General features: G+C 39.5%; 1 protein-coding gene and 2 pseudogenes across 1 annotated transcript in view; 1 reads left to right on the top strand and 2 right to left on the bottom strand.

Annotated features, from left to right (window-relative positions):
- Nucleotides 1-15,370, top strand: part of WDR48 (WD repeat domain 48) — a 41,351-nt gene that overhangs the window by 13,827 nt on the left and 12,154 nt on the right. Inside the window, exons 3-11 of the mRNA XM_039843268.1 lie at nt 549-627; nt 1,314-1,396; nt 1,499-1,628; nt 3,567-3,655; nt 4,044-4,145; nt 8,093-8,317; nt 10,127-10,201; nt 11,088-11,190; nt 12,148-12,245. Of these exons, the coding sequence (XP_039699202.1) occupies nt 549-627; nt 1,314-1,396; nt 1,499-1,628; nt 3,567-3,655; nt 4,044-4,145; nt 8,093-8,317; nt 10,127-10,201; nt 11,088-11,190; nt 12,148-12,245 (984 nt within the window). The remainder of the gene's footprint in view (nt 1-548; nt 628-1,313; nt 1,397-1,498; nt 1,629-3,566; nt 3,656-4,043; nt 4,146-8,092; nt 8,318-10,126; nt 10,202-11,087; nt 11,191-12,147; nt 12,246-15,370) is intronic.
- LOC120586928 (uncharacterized) lies at nt 9,919-10,037 on the bottom strand (annotated as a pseudogene).
- On the bottom strand, nt 11,400-11,518 carry LOC120586919 (uncharacterized; annotated as a pseudogene).

Here is a 15,370-nt window from a genome sequence, read left to right as displayed (position 1 = left end):
ACTGTAGATATCATGAGGAAAACATTTCATTCAGAAGGTGAAAACTGCAGTAGGAAGCTAAGAACAAGTGTTCATTTCCCCCTGCAGTCCGGGTAGGCTCCTTACCACTCCGATCGGCCTCAATTCTGCCCCTACTATCCACTGTGAGCCTTCACCACGACTGATTCCAATTCCCTCCAGCCTGTCGATTTGCTCACGTCCTGTCCTTTCTAGTAAACCCCTTCCTGGAGCTCTTTGTGTCACACACAGTGCCTCGCCCAGATCTTGTTGCCTTCGCTAACTCAAGACGTAAAAATTAAACATTTGTCCTGGAAACCTAGGCTTTCATCAGTAATAAAACTGTCCTAAAACACAACTTCTATTTCTGTCTGTTTTCTGGAAGCATCAACTGTTCGATGAAATTCTACTCCGAATTCAGTTGTCAATTTTAAGGCCTTAGAGCAGTGTGTCACACTAATTGAAGACTCTAAACATATCTATAATTTGTAATGTATTTCATCCTCTAATATAAACTTATGACATCTTTATGATTTTTCCTTTAATTTCAGCAAGATCCTTATATAGCATCTATGGAACACCATACCGACTGGGTAAATGACATTGTACTCTGTTGTAATGGGAAAACATGTAAGTATTTCTTTGGATTATTGGGTTTTAGGAAGCTTTTAATTCAGTTTGATACAATTTCATTTTTTATGTAAACTTTTTTATTGAAGTATAATATATATACATACAAAAAAGCATGTACACCTTGAGACAACACCCATATCAAGAAACATTACCAGAAGCCCCCTGTGCCACCATTTCAGTCACTACCCCTTGTCCCAGGTAACTGTTCTTCTGTCTTCTAAATACTATTGATTAGTTTTGCCCGCATTTGAACTATATGTAAATAGACTCATAATATGCATTCTTCTTTTAGGCTTATTAATATCTTTTTCTTATTATGTTAAGATCTATTTCTTAGTTTTTCAGTCTGTTTTAGAGAATTTTTTCTTAGTCATTAGTTCAGCAGGAACATTAAAAAGTTTTCCCTGCCTATTAAAAAAAAAAGTATTTGAGACAAAATATAATAGGTTCTAGAAAGAGCTTTTAAATATATAGTATATATATTTAAAATATATAATATAGTACTATATGTGTGTATATATATGAACATTAACACGTCAAGTGTGTGTGTGTGTATATATATATATACACACATATATATATGAACATTAGGTTGAAACGGTGTTACATTATTTTACAATAAGTCTTTAAAATGGTAATAAGTTCCACTACTAAGTGGTTTGTTAATTCTTTGCCTCTTTTAGTAATATCTGCCTCTTCTGACACAACGGTAAAAGTATGGAATGCACATAAGGGATTTTGCATGTCAACGTTAAGGACACATAAGGTAAAACAGTTACCATAATTTTCAGTGTCTTTAGTGTAATATTGGAATCTCAGTACTTTATGTGGCTACAGAGTCGATCATGATACATGTGTTCTGTTACAGGATTATGTAAAAGCCTTAGCGTATGCCAAGGATAAAGAACTGGTAGCGTCGGCTGGGTTGGACAGACAAATATTCCTTTGGGATGTGAATACTCTAACAGCACTGACTGCCTCAAATAACACTGTCACAAGTAAGGTGTTTGAAGAAAATTTCTTTGAAAGTGCTCCAAGTTGACATAAGGAACGGTTTATAAAACATCTTTGATCAATTTGCATCGAGACAGTGGTTCATATTTTGAGAGTGCTTCTACCTACAGTATTCTAGCCCCCAAGAGTATGATTGAACAACAAAGAGCTAATTCCTCACTGCAGTCTTAAAATGGTAACTTCTCCAGGGGTAACCTGGTTGTTTCCGTACATGTGCATGTCTTAGCTCCTTAGCTAAAGTGTAAGTTCCTGCGGGGTAGAAGAGTTCACCTCACTACTTTGTATCTCCCACAGCATTGCCTGGCCCAAAGCCACACGCCCAGTAAATATTATTGATAGAGGTGGTGATTACCTGACAAAGTAGGCAGTTTCTGACCTTTAAGTGCTACTATGAAGAGTCTTTGAGTTAATGGCCAAGATGGAAAATTCCAAAGCAAAAAACGAAAAGGTTTTCAGTGCTGATTTCGCAGGACCTTTTCAGAGCAGCACTGAATGATCCAGCCAATTCCACAAGAGTTCAGGGAGGCTAGGGTGCTTTGAAAGGCAATTCAGAGGCATTCACAGCAGTTTAATAGCATGGGTGCCTCATCAACTAAGAGATCTCAGATTACTAGGTCAGACCCGTACAAGTCTAGACTTGAAACTCAGCTTCACGCTTGGCCCAACCTACTGTAGTCCTCTTCGCAGAGTGTCAGAAGGAACTCTTAGGAGCACATTTTTGGCTAAGCCTGGCCTGGAAGCTCTGTTCAGGACAAGGGCCTGAACTTTCTAGATCTCTATATGATTATAAATTCAGTTTGTCATAACCACGAAATATTCTCATTGGCTTAGCTTAGGCAGTTCTGGTCTAACCAGTGTGAGCTGAGAGGGCGGGTTGGGAGGTGGGTAAATGAAATTTCTTGAATATTGTTTTGCCTTTTTTCTCGGGAATATATGCAATCTAAGTACTATTCTCCCCTTATTGTCCTTGATTTTTTACCTGCACACTGTCTCAGTGATTCAGCAGCTGGTCCCTGCTGGGAGCTGTCATGATATATCATTTAGCTCTCTCTATATGTAAGACACTCCTCAAAGAGATGCTAACAAGAAGGAACAAAGCAAATAAGCAGTAATGTCCCAAAGTCAGAGACCAGGCTTAGACTCTGCAACAGATCCATTTTCCTTAGATCTCACATAAGTTTTTAGAGTGGATCTCACATAAGGTTTTTTAATGATTATAGAATTAATACTAATAGCTAACATTTATTGAGCACTTTTGCAAGCAGCACTTTTCTAAATACTTTACATGTATTAAGTCTTATACTTATCACTTCTCAGTATGTTGTTGATATTTATTGTAAAATTAGGATCATACAATACAGATAGTTTTATATGCAACTTTTTCACTTCATTAATATTTTGTTCTGACTCTAAAGGTATGGACATGATTCTTGCTACACATTGCCTGATTTCCTTCTAGGAGTTGTACCAAATTATCCTCTTAACAAGTAATGTATGACAGTGCCATTTTGCCGTGTTTTCTGAGAATAAAGCATTACCTTATTTTTTTATTGGATTTGTAGGTGAAAATAATATTTTAGTTTTGATTTGTATATCCTTGAAAATGAGGAGTTTACACATATTTTTCATATATATTGGCACATGTATATCTTTGAAAATACATAGGTGGATAGTTTTTAAATGGTGGTGCAATTCAGTTTAGCATATATTTATTGAGTACTTGTATACTCAAATCCAGAAAACATGGAAAATCTGATAACAGTATTATTGTTTAGCACATTCTCCATTCCAGGTAGATTTATTTTCTAGCACTCATAAAGATAAGATTTTTCTAAATTTATAATTAAACTTGCAGTTTTTGCTGACTAGCTACTAAAAAGCTGATAATTTTGTTAACATTTAGCTCCATTTATCCTTAATAGCTTCCTCTTTAAGTGGGAACAAAGATTCCATTTATAGCCTGGCAATGAATCAGCTGGGAACAATCATCGTATCAGGGTCCACTGAGAAGGTAAGGGGGAGTTTGAAAGGATGTATTTTAACACTAGAAAACAAAGAAACCAAAATAATTTGATCTGCGTAATTACTAAATATGTAGAGAGTGTTTTTGCCTGGTGGATGCTAAAAGAAAGCTTTTATGTAAATAAGAGTATAACTATATAATTACTGTCGTGTGTGGTGATGGGGCGGGTGGATGGTGTTAGGAAGGCCTGTGCATTTCTTGACATTAATAAGGCTTCCTCTTACTTAAAAAGGTTGGGAGCCTTAGACAAGTGTCCATTGGCAGAAGCAGTGTTTCTCAGAATTGAATGGTTGTCATTTGACTTATACATCTATTATTTAAATTCACTCATGTATTTAAATTCACTCAGTTTGTTTAATATTGTTGAAATTCACAGGTTTTAAGGGTATGGGATCCAAGAACATGTGCAAAACTAATGAAGCTTAAAGGTCACACGGATAATGTAAAAGCATTGCTATTGAATAGAGATGGCACACAGGTATGTAGTTTCATGTGGACATTTATTTACCTAATAACTTTGACAAAATTTCATACAGCAGAAATTCCCCCACTTTGTGTACTGTTGGGTAGGTTGACTTGAACTAAAAGCTACACATATTATAAACTATGGTTTAATTTTAAATCCTTAAAATACTCAGTCGCATATGTAATAATTCACTTTTAAATAAAGGCCAGACAAGGAATTTCCTCAGAATAATTCTGATGCAGATCGGTAAAAGCAATTATGATAATATAGGCTAGAATAATTTAAAATGTTACCTTGGGTAACACAGACAGGAACTGTGGTAGTCAGTGCTTTCTGCCGATGTATTAAGTGGAAAATTTCCTCACAGTGGGTCTGACTTCAGGGCGGCTCTTGTCAGTTGACCGTATAGATACAGTCTATAAGTTCAGTCATCTAACACAGTACTTAGACTCGGTATTTCCAAGAAAAATATTTTGGTATGTTCGAACATATGCTAGTATTCTGTTGGCTACATAATTTTGAATTATAAATCATAATCCTAGTTCTATAGCAGTGGGGAAATGATCTTTCATCAATGTAGGTAATAAAAAACAAAGACTGAGCACCATTTTATGTTATGACACATCTCTACCATGTGCCCCTGCCTCCCCCGGCCATTTTTTCCTGTAGGGCAGGGATAAGTTCACAGCTAATTGGGATTGATTTTGCTGGAGTTAGAGTAGGAAGATGTTGAGATGCGAACACCATTGAGTAACACACTTGTTACTCCTGTGGAAGTTACGTCATGGAAATTGACGTGAATTGGAGAAACCTCTGTCTCCAGAGGTGAAAGGTGAACAACTAGCCAGAGGAAGGAAATAATTTTTCTGAACCAGGCAAAGATGCCCAGGAAGGTCTTTGGGACATGGAAAGCTCTCAGCGTTAATGTGCTGTGTGGCCTTGAGAGGAGGGCTTCACTTTACTAGTCCTTAGTTTGCTCACCTGCAAAGTGGGAATCATAATATTTAGTTCATATAGTTAGTGAGAAAATTAGAAGTAATCACTGTAAGCCTTGCATTTTCTAGAGCTCTTGAGATCCTTTGCAGCCCCATTTTCATGTGTCTAAGAAACCCCGTGCAGTCAGCGCCTTGCCTGTTTTGCAATGTAGCCACTAGGCTGCGCTCGAGATGGTGCCCCTGCCTTGTTCTCTTAACTTTGCCCAGGATTGGACTGGGTCATATAGTCTCCATGGGACTGCCCTTAAGTAGGGGCTGTAGACAAGATGATTTCTAGAAGCGGGGCTTTAGGCCTGGCAGACTTTCTAAAGTTCTGCCTGTCTACTACACTCCATGCCTTATTTCCTGTGTATATATTATGAACGTGCTTTTGCCCAAGATGATTTAAATAACAAGTATAGTTTATATGCACTTCACCTGAAATCAGGATATTTTCTGTAAGCAGAGACAGTGCTGTGGTACTACTTTAAGAGCTGCCTGTCGGCCTGAGAGTGTGTGATTAAGCAGGTATCATTCCTCCTCAGGTGCTTCTGGTACCCCTTTTCCTTATGGCCCCATAGACTAAATGTACATTTAACCGTCAGCAACAAAGCATATTTACATTAGAGAATTGACCTACTATAATAAGTACTCATTTGGGTAAAAGGGCAGTGGGGGTGGGGAGAAGAAACCTTTACTTACTAGTTCTCCAGCTCTTGTCATTTAGAAGAGATAGTTATCAGGTACTGGACCTTTGTGTATATTGCATCCTGCAGAGTTGCCCTGCAACTTCTAATGTAGGGTCTCCCGTGACATTGTAATTCAGGGACTTGTGACAAGATATGTATAATAGGCCAGTGAATCCCATGGACCTCAACCTGTTTCCTCACTTCCTTTGTTGTGAAAGTAAGTTTCTTATTTAGCAAACTTTACGATTTGATGTCTGTCACCATTGCATTTGTTTTGATTGATGCCAACATTACTGAGATGAGGCACTTTTCATTCCTTGTGCTTGCTCAGGCAATTGTTTGAGGAGCTGGAACAACCTGGTACATAGGGTTTTCCTGGTAATACAGGTCCTACAGAACCTAGCTCATGGGTCTAGGGGTCTCCGAGCGTTAGGCCACTCCTTGCCCACTTGGCTGCTCTCTATTGCAAGTTGCAATTGTGTATGAATGGCTATCCCAGAAACACTTGTTTTGGTTAACAGTAGCTTGGCCCCAATACACTGGAACCTCTCATCTCCACTGACAGAAACACAGAGCACCCCTAAGTCTGATTTAACAGAAACACTTGGGGCATTCTCCTGGTCCCAGGAGTCACCTCATAATGAGGAGGTCTTCATGTGTATCCAGTGGAAGAGTGGAGGTGGTGGGAAATGTTTTGATGACTCCTCTAACTTGTACAAGATATCAGACAGTAGAAATCCTGTAAAATAGGCGCATCCTTCAACCACACTACCAAACACCACAAAGAGTTCGCCAGCATTGTACTTTAAAAGTGATTGGTGTCTATTTGGAGGCCTGAGTTTAGCAATCTTAGAATACTGGCTGCTATCAAGATTATTATCAGGGCTGATACAGCTGTTTCCTCATCTGCTTTCAGCTGTCATTTCACTCTGCTTTCACTCTGGATTTGGGACTTATCTCTTCCCTGTTGCAAGTCGCCTAGGCTGTGAGGACTTGCTGCCTGTCATCTAAAGTCGTTAGACCTTACTCTCTCTAGGTACACAGTCTAGGATCTGAGTAGTCAAAGCTTTGCCACCTCAAGGTAGCATCTCTTCCTGGAATGGGGAGGCCCTCCTTGCCTCCTCCCTCTGAGACTGCCACACTCTCCCACACATGTGTCGAAGGTCTGCTTGTAACCATAATCATGACAGTTTCTTTACTAGTTATTGCCCTTGTGAACTGGTTGGAATGGCAGCTTATGGGGGAGCCTCCTAGTAGGTGTTCATTTAATTAAACATATCTGGAGATCTAAAGGCCCCTTTAAGTCACAGGGCATGCCAGCAAATCCTTAATATCCCTCAAGGTCTCATCTATTCAGACGCTTTCCAAATCTCTAAGCCCACAACTATCTTCTCTTTTTTGAAGCTCTTTGCCTACTTAATTTCATACACCAGCACCAACAGTTGCTTTCTCTTCGGGGCCACTTTTTCTTCCAGAGAGTAAGTTTTTATCCTCTTCTGCAAGTCACCACGGTAACTGCTAGAGACACCAGGCGTGCTGAATGTGAATGTGCAGTGGCCGTTTCAGCCTGTTTCTCTCAGGCTCACAGTGTGCTCAGCCCTGCTTTGTGTGCCAGCAACTTCTATGTAGTTGATGCTCCTGAGCCTTTAGGAATGATCAGAATTGCTAACGTTAACTGAATGCTGAAGGTCCACATTTTATATTAATAGATGTTGAACTTGAGGCTTGTATGGGAAGTATCCAAGGTCCCAGACAGTGAATGACTCTAGCCTAGGACTAGATTTTGCTTCTGACTTCTGTCAGTAGAATCCAAAGGACCTGGCAGGCCATCAGAAATCCAGAGCCATGAATGAGGGGATGAGGCAGAGGTGTGACCCAGGGCACCAAAAGGCTTGCTGGACTAGTGCAATGCTTGTCAAACTTAGTGTACCAAATGACCTGGAGAGCCTGTCACCTGGTGATTGGACCCCAACACAGTTGCTGCTTCATGAGGTCATGAATGGGACCTGGGAATTTATATTCTTAACTAGTTCCCAGGGGCTGCTGATGCTGCCAGTGGCCAGATAGAGAGGACAAAGGCAGCTTTACTCAGAGGTTTCCCCTGCTTGAGCGTGTACTGTTCCCTTTGGTCATTTCAGCCTGTGGTGCAAGCTTGTCAGAAGTTTTTTCAGAGGCAGAAATGCAGATTTTAAAGGTATGTGTTAGACGGTGTAGAGTCAGGAGAGAAGCCAAGTGCAAAGCATAGGAAAGGAGAAACTTTGGGCAAGTTTCTAACCTTAGCATTCTTCATTCCCAGTGCCTTTCCGGCAGTTCTGATGGGACAATTCGCCTATGGTCCCTTGGCCAGCAGAGATGTATAGCAACGTACCGAGTCCATGATGAAGGCGTTTGGGCTCTGCAAGTCAATGATGCCTTCACACACGTGTATTCTGGAGGGAGGGACCGGAAGATTTATTGTACGGATCTAAGAAACCCTGACATTCGAGTGCTAATTTGTGAAGAAAAAGCACCAGTTCTCAAGGTATATATGTCATATATGTTAGCTTTATAATTAAGATTGTTCCGTGTGCCAGCCAAATATGGCAAAATCTGTATTAAAACATGAATCAACTGTGGGGCTGTAAAAAAGATATTTTAACATTTTTGTTAGTCACCTGTAGAAGAATGGTGACTTGGGTACATCAGGGAAGGCTGGCTCTCCCGCAGAAAAGTCCTAGTGGGATTGCCCCACATTGCTCCTGACATTGCCTGGCTTTCCTAACCTGTCCTTAGAGGACGAATTAGAAGAGTTCAAGTATCTGTGAGCAGACAGCAAAGCAGAAATGTGTCCACTGCCTCATGAGGGAGGGTGTAAAAGAGGCTCCTGAAGATGAGGGAACGAGCTGGCTCGTACTCCACAGCATTGGTGCATCAAAGTGGTTCTGATAATCACGGTCTGGGATGTGGTAAAAGGGTACTTGGGAAGCCGTCCATACTTACACCTGCCAGAAGTGAAGCCTAGACTGAAAAATGGCCAATCATCATATAAGTCCAGCCTCACTGATAATCACAGAATTGCACATCAAAACAACAGTGAGGAAATTTCTAGATTTAAAATAGAGGCATGAAGACAGCACTGCCCCCCTTTCTCAGAAATCATCTGACGACAGCAAGGAAAGCAAGAAATAACTGCAAATACCCATCATCTACGAAACTAAGTGACATCTGAAACCCAGACCACAGTGTAGGAAGAAGGGCTAAAAAAGGAATAGAGGTCAAACGAGACAGTTGAGAGGATGCCTGTGGTCTAGGAGCTTACACAAAACTGGCGAAGTACAGTTCTTTAAAATAGTGGCACACTCTAATGGACAAAACCATTAATCCTTCAGGGAAGCAAGAGAGTTGGAGCTGAAATCATGCAGGCACAGCATGTGTGCAGGAAGCAGGCTGAGGGGGGAGACAAGTGTGGAGGAGAAACACTGCACTGTGAGCCCTGCAGCTGCCAGGATCTCTTGGCTGTATAGAAAAAGCACTTGGCACAGACATAACCATGTTATAAGGAACATCACTTTGAACCAAAGAGGACTCCTGCTTGCTAGGAGCCAAGCCATGTCCCCACAACTCCAAACCTGCAGTTTTCTGGTACAGGAGGAATAGTGGACGAAAATAGACTGATTTTATTTGCATTGCGTGTATGTATGTATTAGAATTTTTATACGTATAATATTTTAAAAATACAGAAGGACAGACGGTAAAACTGATCACCAGTGCACTGTCCTTAGGCAAGGGAGTGAATTACATGGGTACTTTTAATGTTTGTTGTGTTGTTAGAATGTTTTTTTACTACAAACATTTTCAAAGAAAAAACATTTCTTATTAAGAAAGAACACAAAAACAAAATATTATAAGTCATCCTTTTGACTATCCATTTAAATCCCTTAAATTAATCACACTTAAAACTTTAAGCCACTGTTTTAATGAGAAGTCACCAAAACTTTCATAGAGTTGTGAATTTCTTTAGCACAGACTCCCTCATTCATCTGTACATTCCTAGCTTTTACTAGCTTTTAACACATGCCATAGTAAAGTCAACACAAATGTCGAATGAAGGAATTGATATTCATTCATTCATTCATTCATTTGTGCCTACAGCACCTGGTCTTCCTAGGTGGTCTTCCATCCAAGTCCTAACCAGGCCCGACCCTGCTTAGTTTCCGAGATCAGACTGGATCGGGTGTGTTCAGGGTAGCAAGGCCGTAGACAGAATTGATATTTAATAATGTGTAACTCTTCCTGGCAATTCAGATGAGTCAGCATTTCACAAAACAATATTTTTGTGCTTTGTTTTCAGATGGAGCTTGATAGATCAGCTGATCCCCCTCCTGCAATCTGGGTTGCAACAACTAAATCTACAGTAAATAAATGGGTAAGTGAGCTACTGTACAGTTGGCGAAGGATTATAAATGCGTGGTTAGTTATCACAGACCTGCCAGACACCATTAGCAAATGCTCAGTGACTCTCAGCATGCTTTTGGACAGTGGCAAAAATCTGAAAGCCTCTTTGAATGTAGATGTGATCCTAAGGGTTGAACTAAAATTAAGGTAACACTCAAAGCTTCTAACTTCTTTGCCAGGAACCAAGAAATACATATGGAAATTCTTAGAATAGGCACTGTGGCCTGATAAAACCAGTAAATATTAGTGCAGCTTCTGACTTCATGAAACTTCATTTGAAAATAGACAACTCAAATACCAACACAGCAGGGAAACTCACTAGGATTCTCTTTTTCTAAACAGAGCAATCAGAAAATTGTGCTTTTAAATTCATTTCCTTTTTCTTTTTAGCATGAAGAATGAGTAGAAATAGAGGATGAGCAGAGAGAAGTTATCAAAAGTAGTATTCTTAAATCTTAATTAAAGAAGATTTTAGTTTTCTTGCTTACCAGTTTGTGGATAACAGAAGAGAAAGTGTTTGCATTTGTTCCTTTTTATATACAGGGCAAATGGTCTTTCTCTGAACTTGTGAAAAATGTTAAATATCTTGTCTAAATTTCATTGGGCCAGTTGACATCAATATAATTTACCTAGAAGATTGCTTGGTGTTCTCTTCAAAAAGACAACATCCCCTTCTTAATATTTGTTTTAGTCTTTTTAATCATGGTAGGTAATTATACTTTGTGACAGTATTTTTTGATTGATGTTATTGGTGGGTTTTTCTCGTTTGTTTGTTCTTTGTTTTTCTTGCCATTTTAAACAGATTGGGAAAGCTTATAAAGCATAAAATGATTAAATAATGAATTTTGTTTCTTCAGACATTGAAGGGAATTCATAACTTTAGAGCCTCTGGAGATTATGACAATGACTGTACAAATCCTATAACACCCCTTTGTACACAACCTGACCAGGTTATCAAAGGTAAGGAAATTGGAAGGTTTTATACCTTTTATTGAAGTTAATTATAGTTACTAAGAGATTGACAAAAATAAAGGAGATAATCTTCCTTTATATGTAATTCTGATATCAGCAAAAGACTCATAATCGCATATTGGTTCATTTTTAATAAAAGAAAAACATTTAGAAACTGCTATTTAGTGACTTTAAAAAGTAGGCTTTTTTTTTTTTAATGCCTACAGCATTTGGTATTCCTAGGTGGTCTCCCATCCAAGTACTAACCAGGCCCCACCCTGCTTAGCTTCCGAGATCAGACAAGATCGGGCACGTTCAGAGTGGCATGGCCGTAGACAAAAAGTAGGCTTTCTTGAGTTAATCTTTTTACCCCAAATCAGAATAGTCAGGGTCTTGGTAAAGCCAACAGCCATTTTGAAAAATATATAGAATTTACTGTTATCTTGGCACAAGTCAGAAAAAGTCAGATCTGGTCCTTGAATTATGCGTGCCACAGCTGCAAGTAGTACCTCTAACTTTAATATCAGAGTTTGGGGTTAGAATATTGAATGATGCATTCATCTACAGTTAGATGTCCATGCTGTTACCTTTAGAATAGAATGTCCCTTCTAGAGGTATAAAAGACAAGGAAGATAGGATGTAAAAGTTAATGAGAGATGAGGCCAATTCAGAGGTTTCCTGTCATTTGCACTTTTCCCAGTGTATAAAACTGTTTGCCCTTCACAGTTGTCCACTAGTAGACCCTTGAAGTGAGGAGTCTTTTAATCTATGATATTAAAATCAGACAGTTTTTGTTTGGCCTTCAGTTGCCTTAGATATAATTATATAGTCTTCTGATTCGCCTTCTTTCTGGTGGCTAGTGTGATTTATGTTCTGTTGTATACCAGTTAACAATTGTTACCTTACTGTGAATTTAAATGTAGTAGAAGGATTGTTTTGCTAATTGTGTGGGTTTTTTTCCTTTAGGGGGTGCTAGTATTATTCAATGCCACATTCTTAATGATAAGAGACATATATTAACCAAAGATACCAATAATAATGTGGCATATTGGGATGTATTGAAGGTGAGTATCTTTTTGTATTAAATAGAGGTTATTGGATTATGTATCCTATTTTGTGTGTGTGTATGAAAAAAAGATAATGTATAAATTAAGATTTAATCGTAATGATACTTTATGGGGGTGTACTTTCTTATGTGAATATTAGATAAGGCCATAGTTTATTTTTTTAAGCACCTAAAATTCAAATAGAACCATTTCTCTGTTTAATATATTACAAACTCTGTTGTATGCTTCCTTACCTTAAAATGAATACATAAGAATTCCATATCCTTGATACTATTGACATTTGGGGCCGAATAAGTCTTTGCTGGGGGCAAGGAGGAGTGAGATCTGGCCTGTGTGTTGTTAGATATTTAGCAGCATCCCTTGCCTCTACCCACTAGATGCCAGTAACCACCCATCCCACTTCAATTGTGACAACCCAGAATGTCTTCAGACATTGCCATATGTTTAAGGGGCAGAATGAGGAAGAAGGATACAAAATCACCCTAGGTTGAAACCACTGGAGTACATGAAATAAGTTTGGCCGTTTCTTAGGATTTCCAGCCTTCACTGTGAGCATCAGTTACAACTCTAGATCATCTTAAGATGACTCCCTCTGAGATAGCTGAGATGTATTAAGCTGTTCAACCACATTCTAAATAGCACTGACGAATTTATAGGCAGTTTGAAAAGTTTGCTTTTAGAGTTCTGACAAATATTCCTTCTTAGTGTTGTTGTTGATATTTTTGTTTAACAGGTATTTCCTGGGTTGAATGAGTATTGTGTACAGGGAACTGAACTGTATTGAGAGTTATAGATGACAGAAAAGTCCATCCCTTCTGGTAGGAAGAAAGCAGAGTGGCGAAATGTGAAAGCCTAAGGAGTAAACAGATCACAGGATAGCTTATGGACGAGGGCAATTACTTGCAACTGGAGAAATCAGGAGAGCGGCATGGTATAGAAATCATTTCAACAGGGCCTTAAAGGGTTTCATCAGATGAATAATGCGAGGGCATTTCAGGAAGAAGGAGTGAATGACATGGCACAAAAGAGGGAAGGTACATGCTTATTTAGGGCAAGATGAGCAGTTTTGTGTTGTTGATTTGATACTAGATGAGTATAAGGAAGTAATAAGGGTATAAGCACAAAGATGAGATTCAAGTCATTGCCCAGAGTCTTGAATTGCAGGCCCCAGAATTAGCCTTTCTTTGGTATTCCCTAAAGAATCTTAATCTTAGATGATTTTAGAGCAGGAAAATCCCATATTCAAAGTGGTAGTACTATGTGTCATGGGAAAGAAGCTGGAAGACAATTTTCTAAAGCATAATGATTTGGGGATCTAAAAGAAAAGACAGGTGTTGGATATGTTATAAAGGATTAATGGAAAAGATCTGAGGGTTTGGTTAGGCTCTTGGTTATAAGGAACAAAGGTTCACTTAAGTTGACTTTCAGAGTGACAGAGTAAGATAAGTTTCTTTCTGGGAAAAAGGGACTGTCTGAATAGGAACTGTGGCCTGACACTTTCCTTCCCTGTGGGGCAGCTGTGGGAAGTTGCATTACAGAAAGGTTGCTGGGCGAGCATGGCTTTAGAACATGAATGGAAAGCTTAACTGCAGCAGGCTCCAAAAGTCCAACTGGTCTTTTTCTACAATAGACACATGCTTAGCAGGAAACTAGAAACCTTGTTTGTTTCATTGTGGGGATGGGGAGCATCCAGAGCAGCCCCGAGGATCTCATCAGCAGAAACTGGGTACTCCACGACTGGTGTGGCCCCAGCTCTGCCCAGGGCTGGGCTTCGCCTCACGCTGCCCAGCACCTGGTGCCTTCCAGAATATATAATGAAATCTAATCAGGCCAGCTCTTCTTTGAGGGCTGACTTACTTTCTGCCTATGGGTCTGATGTCCTCTCTTACTCTAATTAGCTGAAGCCTTGGTAGGGTCCTGCTGGCTGAATGAGAGATAGTTTTACTTAGATGGGGCACTGAGCTGGCATGTACTATAATTGGCATTTTTTATGTTCCTAACAGCTTTCTATGCCCAGATACTAGACCTTGACGTTTCAACAGCAATTGGGCATAATGAACATGACATTAAACAGAAGAGAAGTCAAGAGTAGTTAGAAACATAGGCTCAAAGTTGGACAGAGCTAAATTATAATCTTGGCTCTGCCAGCTACTAGCCAAGTGATCTCCATAACATGTTGAACCTCTCAAAGCCTCCTTCTTTACTTCTAAAATGTGGCAGTACCTGTTTTCCTGGTGATGCTAAGGGGATATTCAAGAAGTATTTATCATAGTGGCTGGCACATAGTAGTAAGGAGGCTGTTGCATTAATACAGGTGAAAATATCATCATCAGAAATACTCATCTGAGCTAGGGTAGAATCAAGGGGGATGAGAAAAGAATGGAATGATTAGAAAGATATTTAGGCCTGTAGATAAGAGTGATGCTTGAATCAGAGGGAATATGAAGGAAAGGAAGGAGCAAAGATGACTCCTTAGTTTCTGAATTAGATAGTTTGGTGAGCAGAAATGATATAGGGAATAAAAGAGGAAAATGAGTTGTTGGAGGAAAGAGACGTGCTGAGAAAGACACGAATTTGAGTTTATGTGGGACATCTGGGTAGAAATGTGTGCCGAGCGGACAGCTGTGCAGCCTGATGTGCAGACGAAAGAGCTGGGCTGGGGAAATAGGGTCAGCAGTCATCAGCTTGTAGATTATAATTAAAGTCATGGAAAATGTCAGAGTTTCCAAGGGATACATCTATACAGAAAAGAGAAAAACAAATCATCACCCTTTCTGGAATCGTTAAAAAAAGAGCCACAAAGGTATATAATTAAAAGGGGTAAGAAAACTAAAAGTAAATGGCAGCTCAAGAACCAATTAAACATTTCAGATAGGAGCTCATGGTTAGCAGCATTGGCCTGTTGAGAGCCCATGTAAAATATGGAATGTAATGTGCACATGGATTTAACCAATAAAGAGGGTCGTGTCTGGAGAGAGCAGTCTCTAGGGAGTCCTGAGGACAAAAGCCAGATGGAGTGATTGAGTAGTGATTGGGAGGTGAAGAAACAGAATTTGGGTGGAGGCAGTCTTCGACGAAGTTTGACTTTGGTGAGGTGAACAGGAAGAAGCAGTAGATGGAGA

This window comes from Pteropus medius, unplaced genomic scaffold (assembly GCF_902729225.1).
Source record: "Pteropus medius unplaced genomic scaffold, Ma_sr-lr_union100, whole genome shotgun sequence".
NCBI classification, from domain to species: domain Eukaryota; kingdom Metazoa; phylum Chordata; class Mammalia; order Chiroptera; family Pteropodidae; genus Pteropus; species Pteropus medius.
Note: the sequence above shows the minus strand (reverse complement) of the source record. Positions and strands in the feature narration are given on the sequence as shown.